Genomic DNA, 12,487 nt, shown 5'->3' with positions numbered 1-12,487 from the left:
CTGTGCAATAAATCTCATCCGATACTACAAAAGTTGCATTTAAATGAAGGTTGATGTCAATGTTTGCGTTCCTACCTTTAAAATCTTTAATGAAACTCCAGAAGCAACATTAATATGCAAAAATAAACTTTATTGCAGTGTCTTAGCAGAAGGAATACTGCAGTTACCAACAAAGTAGTATGCAAGCAAATAGTGCTGAAGCAATCACCACAGATAAATGAAGTTCAGTGTTAAATCACAGGTTTCAGATGAGCACGTTTATGCCAGCTTGTATTTGTGAGTCGGACCTTCTAGCTAAACATTATTTCCTGCAAGTTTATGTAAGAAAATGTCTCATCCACTGAGGGATTTAAATCCAACACCGAAACAAAATACTGTTTTTTTTTCACATGGAAAGAAAAATAAGTTTACCTTATTTGTTCAGCAAAAAAGCTTAGCTTTTTAAATAACTTCACACATTTACATATGATACAGTACTGAACCATATTTCATAAACATGTCCCCGTTAAAATCAGTATGGCTTTCTTATTGTGCAGTAACAACCAAATCTAACAGGAGTAATCGGTTTGTTTTTAATTGTGCTTCTCTAAATGCAGACATGAATACATTCTTTTGTATTTTTGTGGAACCTAAATTTTATGTTTGGTTATGATAAATCTACTTAAAATCTCTAAAACAGTATGTTAGGTTAAAAAACTACCCATATTAGCAAATCCTTTCAAAATAATTCTAATATTCCTTCAAAATAAACTAAATTAAGCATGAAGGTATGGAATAAAAAAAGCCAAAAACAAATATACAAATAATTTACAGAATGTATGTATATAGTATAGCTCCAAACCTAATTAGAATTCTGAGAAATATAAATAAGATATGGTAACGAGTAGGTTTTGTGCATTAAAATCAGTAGTAATGTAACAATATAAGGATCTGGGATAAGTTGCTTTAATCAGACCCACTATGTCCATCAACCAATACAAAGAAATGTGAGGCTTAATCAATCGGTACCTAAAAACACTAAAATGACTAAAAGAATTTATTGCCTTTGAATGGCTCTGGATTTGTTAAGAAAAAAAGCATTTACATTTGTAAAATTTACCTGCTCAACCACATCAAGGCTCAGGTGATCAAAGCGGACAATAAAAAAACAGGCTTCTCACATCAGCCAGGTGCAAAAGAATCACATATGTACAGAAAATTGCACTTGTTAAACTGCAAGCATGTAAACGGCTGAGTGAATGGACCCTGGGCACTGAACACCACCTTCACACAGACTGTAAACTGCTTTCTGATATCTAACAAACGCTCTTGTGCCAAACATCTTTAAACCCAAGCATTACTGAAAAGAAGAAAAAAAAAAGTGGATGGTAATAAATTACATCATAAACCCAACATTTTACACCAAAGTCTGAATTATTCCGTATTTACAAGCCATACAAGTGTGCAATCTTCTAAAATCACAAGAATTCGAATGCAAAAAAAAAAATAAAAGCTTCCTTGTGGATAAACAAAGCCTAAAATGTGATCTGAGTGACGTGCAGTCTGTCGGCAGAGAATGTTTGGAGGGTAAAGATGCTTCGAGCAGATTTGGGTCCAGTCTTTATTCGATGTCACCCATCTGCCTGGCTCAGAGAGCAGGGTAAAGGAGAAGCGTGGGAGTGTCTGACGTTGAAGTTTAAAGAGAAAAGGTGAGTTCAAGGGTGTAACGTGGTGAGATTATAGATTGTGTTCCTGTTGGTGTCAAATTTTCTTGAGTTAATTCTTCTGAAGGAGCGACTGACAGCTCGCCGGACAGCCAGAAAACAGATCAGCTCTGTGAAGCCTGAGGTTACAGCCGTCCTCTGCAGTCAAGCAAGGATGGAGTTTGATGTGGCGGCTCAGAAGGCGGTGGTGACGGCGTTTCCTCGCCGCGTGCCCAGACGGATCAGCTCTCCTGACAAAGTGTCCAGCTGCTCATACGCCAGTCGCCCTTCCTCACCTGGAAACATCAGTGAAGGACAGTCAATTTTTTCAGTCAACTTGTTTTAACTTTCTGCACGGAAAACTGTGTTTTTAGAGTTTTTAACATGTTCTTGTGGAATATTTCTCACATATATTGAGAATTTCTGAGTATTTATTTATTCTAATCTATGTGAATCAGGAGCAGACACCATGGATCAAGCTTGTAGATGTGATGTAGAAGCTCCAACCGTAAAGCCATAAGCTCCACTTCCTTCCAATGCATCTTCTTGCAGAGAAATAAATCCATGTACGACTTTGTTTTCCTCATCTGAGCTGAAATCTGGGTCAGAACTGTACAGCTGGATAACTCAGATATTGCTCACTATTTTTGTTGCACTGATAATGTTAGATTGGGGGTGTGAAGGAAACTTTTTGACTTGTGGGCCACAAAGGGTTCTAAAACTTTACAAAATGGCCGGATCAGATACTTGAAGTGTTTTAGTAAGCAAGCTCATATGAGAAAGAAACAACATGGAATCTGGACAAAAACACAATTTTTTAAAATCTAAAAACTGTGGTTTTTGTTCCCGTTTTAGCGTCAATTGCACCAATTGGTTGATGTCTTTCAAAGAAAAAAACACACTGTGTTTTGTTGTGTTGGAATGATCAGAAAAATGACTCAAAAAACACACATGACCGTGAGAAAAACAAATCTTCTGACACAACGTGAATGCAAAATAACTTTCTACACCTAGAGACGGTTTATCTGTTTATTTAGACACAAGAATTACAGGGAAATATAAAACACCAAAATGGATTATCAATAAGGATGTAACGATAAAAAAACTATTCAAACTTGTCAACATGTTCATCGATACAGAAAATAATAAAAAAAAAAAATCAGTTTGTCACAACCTGTGCCTACATGTAGAAATGCAGAGCTGATGACATTTCTCCATGCAGGCTCGCTGTGAGTGTGTGTGCGCGTAGCAGAGGTGCTGCATGCTCTTCAGCTGCTGAGCGGTCCGTCGTACGTGGAGCATAACATCAACCGACTATAAAAGGATTTGTGATCATTTCAGTATTATGTATAATTGTTTATTTGTACTGAATCCTTTCTGTTAGTAGGAAAACAGACAGTTTGATGTTAGGGGCAAAAAGAAAACTTACTTGGCCTTAAAATAACTAATTCATTGTGTTGAGAGAAAAAAACAGAAAAAATGTAAATCATGACTTTAAAACTGTGAATCAAATCATTGCTTGACTGAATCTTTACATCCCTAATTATCATTATAATTTATTCAGATTAAAATGGTGCAACAGGTCATAGTTTGCCCACTCCTGGGCTAGCAGGTGAGTGTGTTTACGGATGGATGATGGGAAGTTGAGCTGGACTCACTGTTCACCAACAGTCCTGCCCACAACTCAGAGGTCAGTAAACTCCTTTAGCATTGCAGAAACTACGTCCCTGAGAATAACCCTGATTTCTTTTTTTTTTTTTTTTTTAGCTAAAACAGTAAAATCATAATTAAAAGACGATAGCTATTAAAATGGATCAAAAGATTATCGGAGTTGGACTTTAAGGCCAAAAAAACTATAATATTTTACATTTTTTTATGTTGTGAGACTCATTTTTGTAACATTCTGAACGAAATACGGGTTTAAATTAGAAGGTCTATGAACATCCTGTTTTAACCACTTACCAAATGTGAGCAGCGTTTCTATGGCGACATGGCGGAGCTCCTCATCGGCAGAATCGCAGAGTGATATGATTGCTCTGATGCTCTCCACTGCCTAAATACAGAGAAAGATCGTTTTTTTATTTTTTTATTTTTTTTCAGAAGTTGCATGAACTTGATTACACAGAGTGATTGTGCTTGAACGGACCTGCAGACAGCTGAGGGCGGAGCAGGCCGCTCTCTGACTCTGAACTCCAGCCTCCGACAGTGCTTGGGTGTAATACTCCACCGCCTGGAAAACATAGAACATTTATAAATAAAAAGCTTCTTGACATGAAGTACATCCTCATCTGTTAGCCCTTCACCACGTCTCACCCTCATCCTGAAGTGTCTGCTCGCCGCTCCAGAGGAGAGGTAATCAGCCGCTGCCTTGCTGACCTGCTGCTCATTTGCAGTGAGCAGGGAGGCCAGGACTCTCAGGGATGTGTTTCGAGGCCAAAGAAATGACAGAGGAACCTCCTCCAGTTCTGCCAGACATTGAGAAGAATCCCCAGAGCTGAGGACCTCTGCAAAAACCTCTGTGAAGAAATCAAATTTGATTAACTATTGAAAAACAATTTCTTATTTTATAGAGAAACACCCTCTATGTTCCTGTAAAAAACATTATTTATTAGAAGTAATAAAGAAGTAAATCGTATTTTGGACCTTTAATCTGCAAATACAACATAAAAACATGCACTCTGTGGTCATGTTTGCCCACCCTCTCTAGCCAGGTGCAGCAGGTGCGTCTCCATGTCCTGAACTTCATGTTGTTGGATGTAGCTGTGGAACTGAAACACAGTCAGGACGTCCTGTGACAGGGCGGCAGCAGGAGGGTTCAAGTCAAACTCCAGATCCCTCCTGTCCACCATCTCTCCCACAACGATGCCAATCACTAGAGAAATGGGGAAAAAAAAGGCATTTTAAGCAGTTAAAAACTCACTTATTTAATTTTTTTTTTCTTATTTCGCTTTTGAAATAAGAAAAGCATTAGTTGTACCTCTGTCTGTGCTGTGTGGATGTTTTTCCTGCAGGACGGCCGTGTACCGCTGGTTCAAGTGTTTCAGCACTCTGTCCAGTGTGGTGTGGAAGAGTCCAGCAGATCCGCTGCACTCCGACCACAGACTCATCAGCTGGGGGCGCTCTGCAAGGCTCGGAAGAACTAGGGCAGCACAAAACAAAAACACGGTCAAACTTTGTCCACCTTTTAAAACAAACGTCCGTGTCGATCACACACACCGTCAGCTGCAGAGGTGACCGTCCCCAGGCGGTCTGCGCTGATCTCTCCGAGCTCCTCCAGCAGCTGAGTCTGTCCGGACAGCTTGAGGAGCAGACTGCGGCGCTGCCACACTCCCACGCCACTGCTCAGCATCTGCCAGCCAAACCACAGCCAAAGGTAAGTAAAAGTACACAGCAGTACTAAACAATAATGCACAGTTACAAAGTGTATTTTTATTTTAGAAATAAATGTATGAAATATTAGAATATTTAAATCCTTTGGTACATTTTTGCAAACATTTCTCGATGGTTACCTGCTTGGTTTTCTCTTTAGAACAACTGGTTCATTCATGATTTAGTAAATGTTTAAATATAATTTGGAAAAATGTATATTTAATATTTTTTATATTGTTTTGTTTTTTATTGCATTCAAACTTAATCTTATATATTATTATTTCTAACAAATGACACCAATTTGTTTTCATTCATTTTGAATTATAATTAATTTCTCAGTTTTAGTTTATTGATATTTTAAAGTCACAGTAATATTGTCATGTCTTTTCTTTTATATTTATTAATATTTTTCTGGTTTTAACAATTGTAGCACATAGAAATTGTGTATCCTGTTTCTTTTTTCACTAATGCACTTTTATGTGGCAGCAACTTAATTTTATTCTCCTGTTTTTAGTGACAGAACAATGAACTTTTTATGTATTTTTAAGTATCATTTTGGTAGTAGATTTTACATGAATCAGATTTTTGAATTTCATTGTACTTGTGACAGTGAAAGATCAATCTATTTATCTATTTTGATTTTTTTTTAATCATATTTCATCACTATTATTGATCTAAAGACCCACTGCAATGAAAATCGTATTTTTTGTGTTTTTAACATGTTCATGTCGCATTTTTCTCATAATAGAGAATCTTTATAAAATAATTTGCAATTACAACTATGTTTCTGATTATTTCTAAATCAAATTAGGAGCAGATGAAGACCGGATGCTTGAAAAAGCCCAGACTAATGATGCAGCTACTGAAATGAGCGTGTCAAAGTCTCCTCTCCGCCCGCTCATGCTTCGGTGTGCGAGACTTGATGAGTTGCAATTCTGGCTCAAAAACTGGTGTGCATAAAATATGTCTTAAAAAAACATCAAAAGTTTTTTGATTTTGGCTGAAAACTAACTAATCATAATTAAACGATCCCTGGGAATGATTTTACAGTAGAAACAAAGAGGAGGAGGAAGAGTCGTTCAGTTGCACCTGCACCAGGTGGTTGCAGTACTGCAGGTGGATGACGATGGCTACATCCAGGTTTTCGTTTCCAGTTGTGAGCGGCAGGGGGCTTCCTGCTACGCTGTTGCCCACTCCCGTGTCCTCCGTCAGGGCTTCACTCAGGTGTCCTCTGGCTTCTGGGTGCTGACCCCTGAGCAGAACATACCACAATTTACCACAAGATGGCAGCAAAAACACAGAACTTTCTGTTTTTGTGGTACTCCTGTTCTACAATAAACAGATTCATAATAATGTTAATTCAGATTCATATGCAACTCCTACTGATAATCTGTGCTGACTCACCCAATCCTCTCTCCATCAGTGTCGAAAAGTGGTGACCTCTGCTGAGGAATGCTCAGGCTGGTGTTGTCATCTCCTGTGTCCTCGTCGTCAAAGTCGGAGGTGTTGAGGAAGTCGAAACTCTCCAGAGCGCTCTCCACTGTCAGACTGAGGCTGGAGGACCGACTCCTGTGACCTGGGAGACGGCACTGCACAAGGAGGAAATCAGGAGGTGAAGACACCAGAAATGTATGTTGGTGAAGTTCATTCTTCCTAGTCGACTAACCTTAAGAAGGTCTTCCAGGCGCATCACTTCCTGCTCCAGATCCTGCAGCTCTCTGCAGCGGTGAGTCAGTGACTCCAGCCTGGCCAGCAGACTGTGGATGGCCTCCTCTAGGCTGCTTTCCAGGAACGCCCTGCTCCCCTCACCCGTCCAGCTCAGGCTCCCCCCACCGTCGGTGGCGCTTCCACCGGACGGCACAATTTCTGAAGAAGTCAGCCTCTTCACAAGCTGTCTGGTCAGGTTGCCTGGTTCCTCTGTGTCCAGTTCGACGGGCTTCAGGTCATCGGCGTGATCCAGGAACACATCCTCGGGGGCCACTGTGGACAGGTGTCCATCGGAGCACAGGGAGGGGGCGGCGGAGCCACAGTTGGAGCTAGAGTTACGTTGGGACTCTGTGCGTTCCCACTCTGAGTCCTCTGCGACATCCACGTCATCGCTGGCGAGGCTTGCGCTGGTCCTGCTGCCTCTGCTGCCAGTCTCTCCATCCTCTTCATACTCCTCCTCCTCCTCTTCTTCTTCTTCATCTTCCTCCTCCTCTTCTTCTTCCACTAAATGCTCCTCTGCAATGGAGTTCTCCCTGGCTGGGAGCGTTTGTGCGGGTAAAGATTCAGTTTCTGGAGGGGTGACGGTGATTTCCGGGTTGGACTGGCTTTGGGAGAAGGAAGCCGGGGCCGGACTGCTTGAAGAACCGGAGGTGTCGGAGAAGGTGAAGGAGAGGCGCTTGCACTCCGCCACGCCGCAGCCGCCGTTCTCAAAGACATCGTCTGGTAAAGTGGACTGAAAGAAAAAGAAAAATAGTTCAAGTCTGTAGAAACAAAATCCAGTTTTTAAATCTGTGAACAAAGGAAAAAGCTCTTCATCAAGAAAAGATAGAAACCAAACATGATGGAACAGCAGCTTGTAAGACTTCTCTCTAAATCCCAGTGACTTTTTAATAAAAAAAACTTTTGAAATTGGGCATTTTATGAATAAAATAACAATTTGATCAATTCCCAAACAAGATTGCTATTGAACTCTTAAAAAAACATAATTTGACTGAAATCTGTCTGAAAACATGCCAGTCTTTACTGTGTGTTGCTCAGATTTGCAGGGTTCAGAACTGCTTTCCATCATGCAACACTGCAGCCCCACAGTGAGGCGCTGGACCAAACCAAGTCACACCAGCAGAGAAGGAAAACCTCATCATGTCAGTGAAGTAGGAGACGCACACAGCCAGGATTGGAGGGTTAAGGGCCCCAACGCACACTCACATAGACCTCGAGACTGGATTTGGGCCTGGGCCGGAGCGACGCCAGGTCACCAAATGAGCGACTGCGCCTTAGCTTCTCTAGCAGGGTGTCTCGGAGCATGTGGAGGAAGGAGAGGCGCTGGCGCTCCACGGGATACGGCTGCCACTTCTTTACAGAGTGAACGCAGGCCGAGGCAGGTGTGAGTGGGTTTTAAGTGAGGGGTCGAGACAGAACGGAGGAGGGTGAAAAGCGGGTGCAGGTTTTAAAATATGGAGGAGATGCACCAGGGAGAGGGTTAACTTCCTTCAGTGACTTCTTAAAAAATGTGGGGCATGAATTAAATAATCCCTTTAAGACGAATGTTAGTATATATGTGTAACTTACAAAGAAGGAGTTGTCCTGGAAAGTGGGGGTCTCCGGGGTGCCCTGGCTGTAGACAGACACTCGCCTCTGGAGAGCTGTGGCTTTGCTTAAATTACCAGATGACAGAGTCAGGTCCTCAACATCAAAGGGGCTACAGGGAGACAAACAAATAAAAATGATAAAATGTGGAAAAGTGATGGAATTGTCATCAGGTGTAGGAGCAACGTTTGTCCACAAGAGGGCAGGAGACTCCAAGAAGCTCAGACTAAACGTACAGCTCACAGCAGTTGTGGGTGTTCAACCAAACATATGGTCGGGCCAGTTTTTGACTGTACTGAGATGAAAATAGACACTGGCTGCATTTCAGCAATCTGCTACCCAGCAATTTGTAGCTCAGGGTTAAAGTTAAAATGCTCACCTCACTGGTTTTTCCACGTTAAGCATCATTAAAATGAAGCTCCTGATGGCATTTCTGATTCAAAAATGAGTAACAAATAATCCTACTTACTACCACGTCACCTCCAGGTTGAGTTTGATGGTTCCCAGGTCGTTGACGTCCACCGCCACCACCTGAGGCATGGCGGTGAACAGCTCTTTGGTCTCACAGATGACGCTGCCCACCAGCATGTGAGTGGCGAGGCCCTTCAGCTCTGTCACCTGAGGCAAACAAACACCGCCTGAATACAGGGGAAGGCACCACTCACCAGCATCTCAAGCTTCTTTCCATACGTTTACCTTGATGTTGATGAGGTCAGAGATGAGAGGCATGAAGACCATCTCGTCTCCGTCCCAGCTCTGTCTGGAGTTCACCTCGATCCTGCCTTTCAGCTTCCACCGCTGGCGACCGTACCGCATGAAGATCTGTCACAAGTCAAAAGAATGTCTCCAGCTCAGCAAATGTTTGCTCTTTTAGCAGCTGGTGTCTCAGGGGTGGATGTAGCAGCTATTAGCCATTATGGTCAATTAACTCTTAAAGATTTACTCTTTGCTGTTGTCATATTTGCTTTGTACAAAAGTGTTTGGCTTCATTTCTGCTGCAGCATCCTCACAAAAACGAAACAAGTTATGTCATTTAAGTAGAAACTGATGGTTTTGTTTCTAGTCCAACAATTCCAAGCTTTCCCTGAACTCCATCCAGACTTCTCCATCTTTCATGGACTAAGACGTCTACGTTTGAAGGTAAATACTTGCAGTTTTAATAGTTTTTTCTTTAATTACATTCATACTTTAGTATGTGTGTTTTAATAAATGTCAACATGTCTGGTGAAACATCCCTTTGCTTTGGTTTAAACAGAGTAAAATATTTTTTAGATACTTGCCTCGTATTGGTCTCCAGGACAGAGTCGAGCAAAACCAGCCAAACCTAAAGGTTTTTTTGAATTAAAAAAAAAAAAAGTAAAAATCAAAGAGAAAACAATATGTGATGAAGACAAATAGAATACTGCATACAGAATAACTACAGGAAATAACAGGAGCTCATTTTGTATAATTATTTTTGCTTTTTACTGCAATTATTGGCTTGGAAAACTGTCTAAAAACAGATTTCAAATAATATATTTAGTTTATATGAAGCCCCTGAAGGGACCTAAAGAAAAATAAAATAAAAAAAAAGTTTTCTGGTTACAATCTGGTGAGCACCAGAAACTATATCTATATATATATATATATGTATATATATATATATATATATATATATTTTTTTTTTACTTCGATGTCCCTTTAGGGACTCTGTAGGTTTAAACTTTTAATATATCTTTAATTTAGGATTGTACAATAGGTGGGTATATAACAGCCAATAATTTAAAAAAAAGTTCATTTTTGAGAGGAAATAAACATTTTAGCCAGATGAACAAAAAGTAAGCTACAATAATGAAATGAATTGAACAAATCTGATCTCACCCTTCATCTTGATGTGAAACTCCCCGAGCAGGTTCTCCAGTTCGGCCTCAAAGGTGCTCATGTTCTGAACAATGGAGGAGATAAGGCCGACTGTCAGGTTATTTACCGACACCCTTTCAAAGCCAATCAGCAGTAAAATGTGGGGGTCTACTTTAAGCCTTTGAGGGCAGGTGTGTGCTGAGGGCTTTACACTGTTTGGAAATCAGTGTAAACAGTTATCTGCATCCTCTTGTGGGCGTGGCCTAATGCTCAGCACTATAAGCACTATATTCTCAGATCAAAGCACCCTTGTTAAGACTGCAGCCTTTCTTCTAGTGAGTGTGGCTTAGAACGGCGGTGGGACTACCTCGGTGTACTCTTTGTAGCGGCGGTTGACCTCAGCAATGCTTTCTTTGGTGCCTTTGGTGGAGGGAGAGGAGGAGAAGGCCTGCTTCATCCTGCTGGCGCCGTCCCTCAGCCGGCTCTGGATGCAGAAGGCCTCGTACAGCTCGTCCACCTGCACACAGACACAGTCGCTCCATCTTTAACCAGAGGGCCACACTGGTGATGCGATACATACTGCGATACATTCATCATGATATGATATATATCCCAAAGTGTCCAAAGACAGTACCAGACAATATTTCACTATTTTTTTAATTATGACTTAAGAATGATCTAAATTTGAATACATTTTCATAAAAGTAAAATTGTAAGATACATGTTATTGAACGATCAGAACATTTTTAGCACTGTATCTCATAAACAAGTGATGTTCTTTTGGTAATTTAAGAAATTTTAAGTGGAAAACAAAGTGTTTGCTGTAAAATAATAATCGACTATTGTCTTGGTAGTATTTTAAATCGGTACAAATATTGCCAAATGAAGTATCGCCACATTGATTTTTCCCCTACATCCCTATTAGACAAACACAAAGAACAGGAGTGTTGAAGTGAGCAGACTGATAGAGCTGTGATCCAGTGACGTCTGGGTCTGCAGCCCCAGAGGGACGCTCCCAAAGCGAGACAACGCCAGAACATCAGACGGGGCTTTAAGTTCATTTGAAGAGAGCTTCCATCTGCAGCGCCACTCTGATCTCATGACCACAGAGGCAAGAAACAACTTGTCTTCCTGCTGTCACACTCCCAGCGCTCATCTCAGCTGATAAAAAGATGCTGCGATAGCATGACTCAACTCATTTGAAGCAACTCAGTTTCTCCCTAATTGCCCCGCCGCACTTTTACATCTCATGTTCGATCCCTGTGATAAGACGTTACTAAACTATCCTGCTAAAATGGATACACAGACTGGTTTTTGTCTTTCAAATTTGCTTTTTTTTTTCCCTCAACGTCAAACAGTCGAGGAAGAAAACTGCAATTCTATTAGCTCTAAAGGTATATTTTTTATTCAATAAGTTTGCCTAAAATCGAAGCCAAAAAAAGGCAAAACAAAAGCCTGCCGGTGGGTTCTCATCCCTGAGATATTGCTGCCTGCTGCGAGTGCTGAAAAATTAATGCCTTTTGCTCTTTACGGCACTCATTAGAGAGACGCGGCTCCATTATGGCTCCTAACTGTTTTTGGTCTCCACAGACGATCAGAGCGAGCACACACAGAGACGTGAACGAGCGCTCTCATGAACAAAAGTTAGGCGAATATTAAAGTTCTTATCCAAAAAAAGTTAGCTGAATTGGATTCCTGCTCAACGTTTCTTCCCAGCATGCAGAGGAAATAGAAAGTCGGAGTGTATTATAAGTGTTTCTAAAGACAAACAGTTCCACACCCAACCCAATCCCACCAACTCCACCTCAAACCAGTCTGCTCCAGGCTCCCACCCACCCCCGGCTGGTACCCAGCCCGTCTGTCTGTCTGTCTGTGGTATGCGGTATGTGCGGCGGACAGCAGCTGAGCTGGGCCAGCTTTAAAACAACATCCAACCTCAACTTTATTTTAGCGCTCCGATTTGTATAAAGTTGGTTCAGAATCACTTAAGACTCACTTCAATGAAAATTGGGTTTTTAATCCTCATGCTCTCTTATGGGGTCCAGATGACCCCACCCTTACATTGATGTGTGATCCCTCCCTTGATAAAGGGGGACAGGATTTTATGTCTACCATGGACACCAGTGAAGATAAAAGATCACTTAAATAAAAATTCCAGGCACTTTCAATGTAAACATGCTTAGGATAGCACAAGCGTTACCACGTTCTTCTAGCATTCTTCTCATAATGGAGGGCATATATAAAATAATTTAAGATTAAAATTGCGTTTGAGTATTTCTTTACTTAAATCATGATGGATCAGG

The 12,487-nt window shown here is 41.2% G+C and overlaps 2 protein-coding genes across 5 annotated transcripts in view; one reads left to right on the top strand and one right to left on the bottom strand.

Moving 5' to 3' along the window:
- Positions 1–12,487, top strand: part of adnp2b (ADNP homeobox 2b) — a gene marked incomplete in the record, with an annotated part of 705,870 nt that overhangs the window by 268,165 nt on the left and 425,218 nt on the right.
- Positions 110–12,487, bottom strand: part of ripor2 (RHO family interacting cell polarization regulator 2) — a 71,134-nt gene continuing 58,756 nt past the window's right edge. For all 4 annotated transcript variants that reach the window (XM_024294475.2, XM_024294482.2, XM_024294466.2 and 1 more), the window contains exons 7-22: positions 10,552–10,701; positions 10,206–10,269; positions 9,626–9,669; positions 9,042–9,167; positions 8,815–8,963; positions 8,328–8,457; positions 6,718–7,491; positions 6,456–6,640; positions 6,141–6,303; positions 4,899–5,031; positions 4,660–4,821; positions 4,381–4,554; positions 3,996–4,198; positions 3,829–3,912; positions 3,645–3,735; positions 110–1,978 (exon numbers count right to left, since the gene is read on the bottom strand). In XM_024294475.2, coding sequence (XP_024150243.1) covers positions 1,878–1,978; positions 3,645–3,735; positions 3,829–3,912; positions 3,996–4,198; positions 4,381–4,554; positions 4,660–4,821; positions 4,899–5,031; positions 6,141–6,303; positions 6,456–6,640; positions 6,718–7,491; positions 8,328–8,457; positions 8,815–8,963; positions 9,042–9,167; positions 9,626–9,669; positions 10,206–10,269; positions 10,552–10,701 — 2,733 coding nt within the window. In that variant the 3' untranslated portion in view covers positions 110–1,877. The remainder of the gene's footprint in view (positions 1,979–3,644; positions 3,736–3,828; positions 3,913–3,995; positions 4,199–4,380; positions 4,555–4,659; positions 4,822–4,898; positions 5,032–6,140; positions 6,304–6,455; positions 6,641–6,717; positions 7,492–8,327; positions 8,458–8,814; positions 8,964–9,041; positions 9,168–9,625; positions 9,670–10,205; positions 10,270–10,551; positions 10,702–12,487) is intronic.

The sequence above is a fragment of the Oryzias melastigma genome, linkage group LG11, assembly GCF_002922805.2.
Source record: "Oryzias melastigma strain HK-1 linkage group LG11, ASM292280v2, whole genome shotgun sequence".
Lineage (NCBI taxonomy): Eukaryota > Metazoa > Chordata > Actinopteri > Beloniformes > Adrianichthyidae > Oryzias > Oryzias melastigma.
The sequence above is the reverse complement of the archived record's forward strand: the minus strand, read 5'-3'. Positions and strand labels throughout refer to the sequence as shown.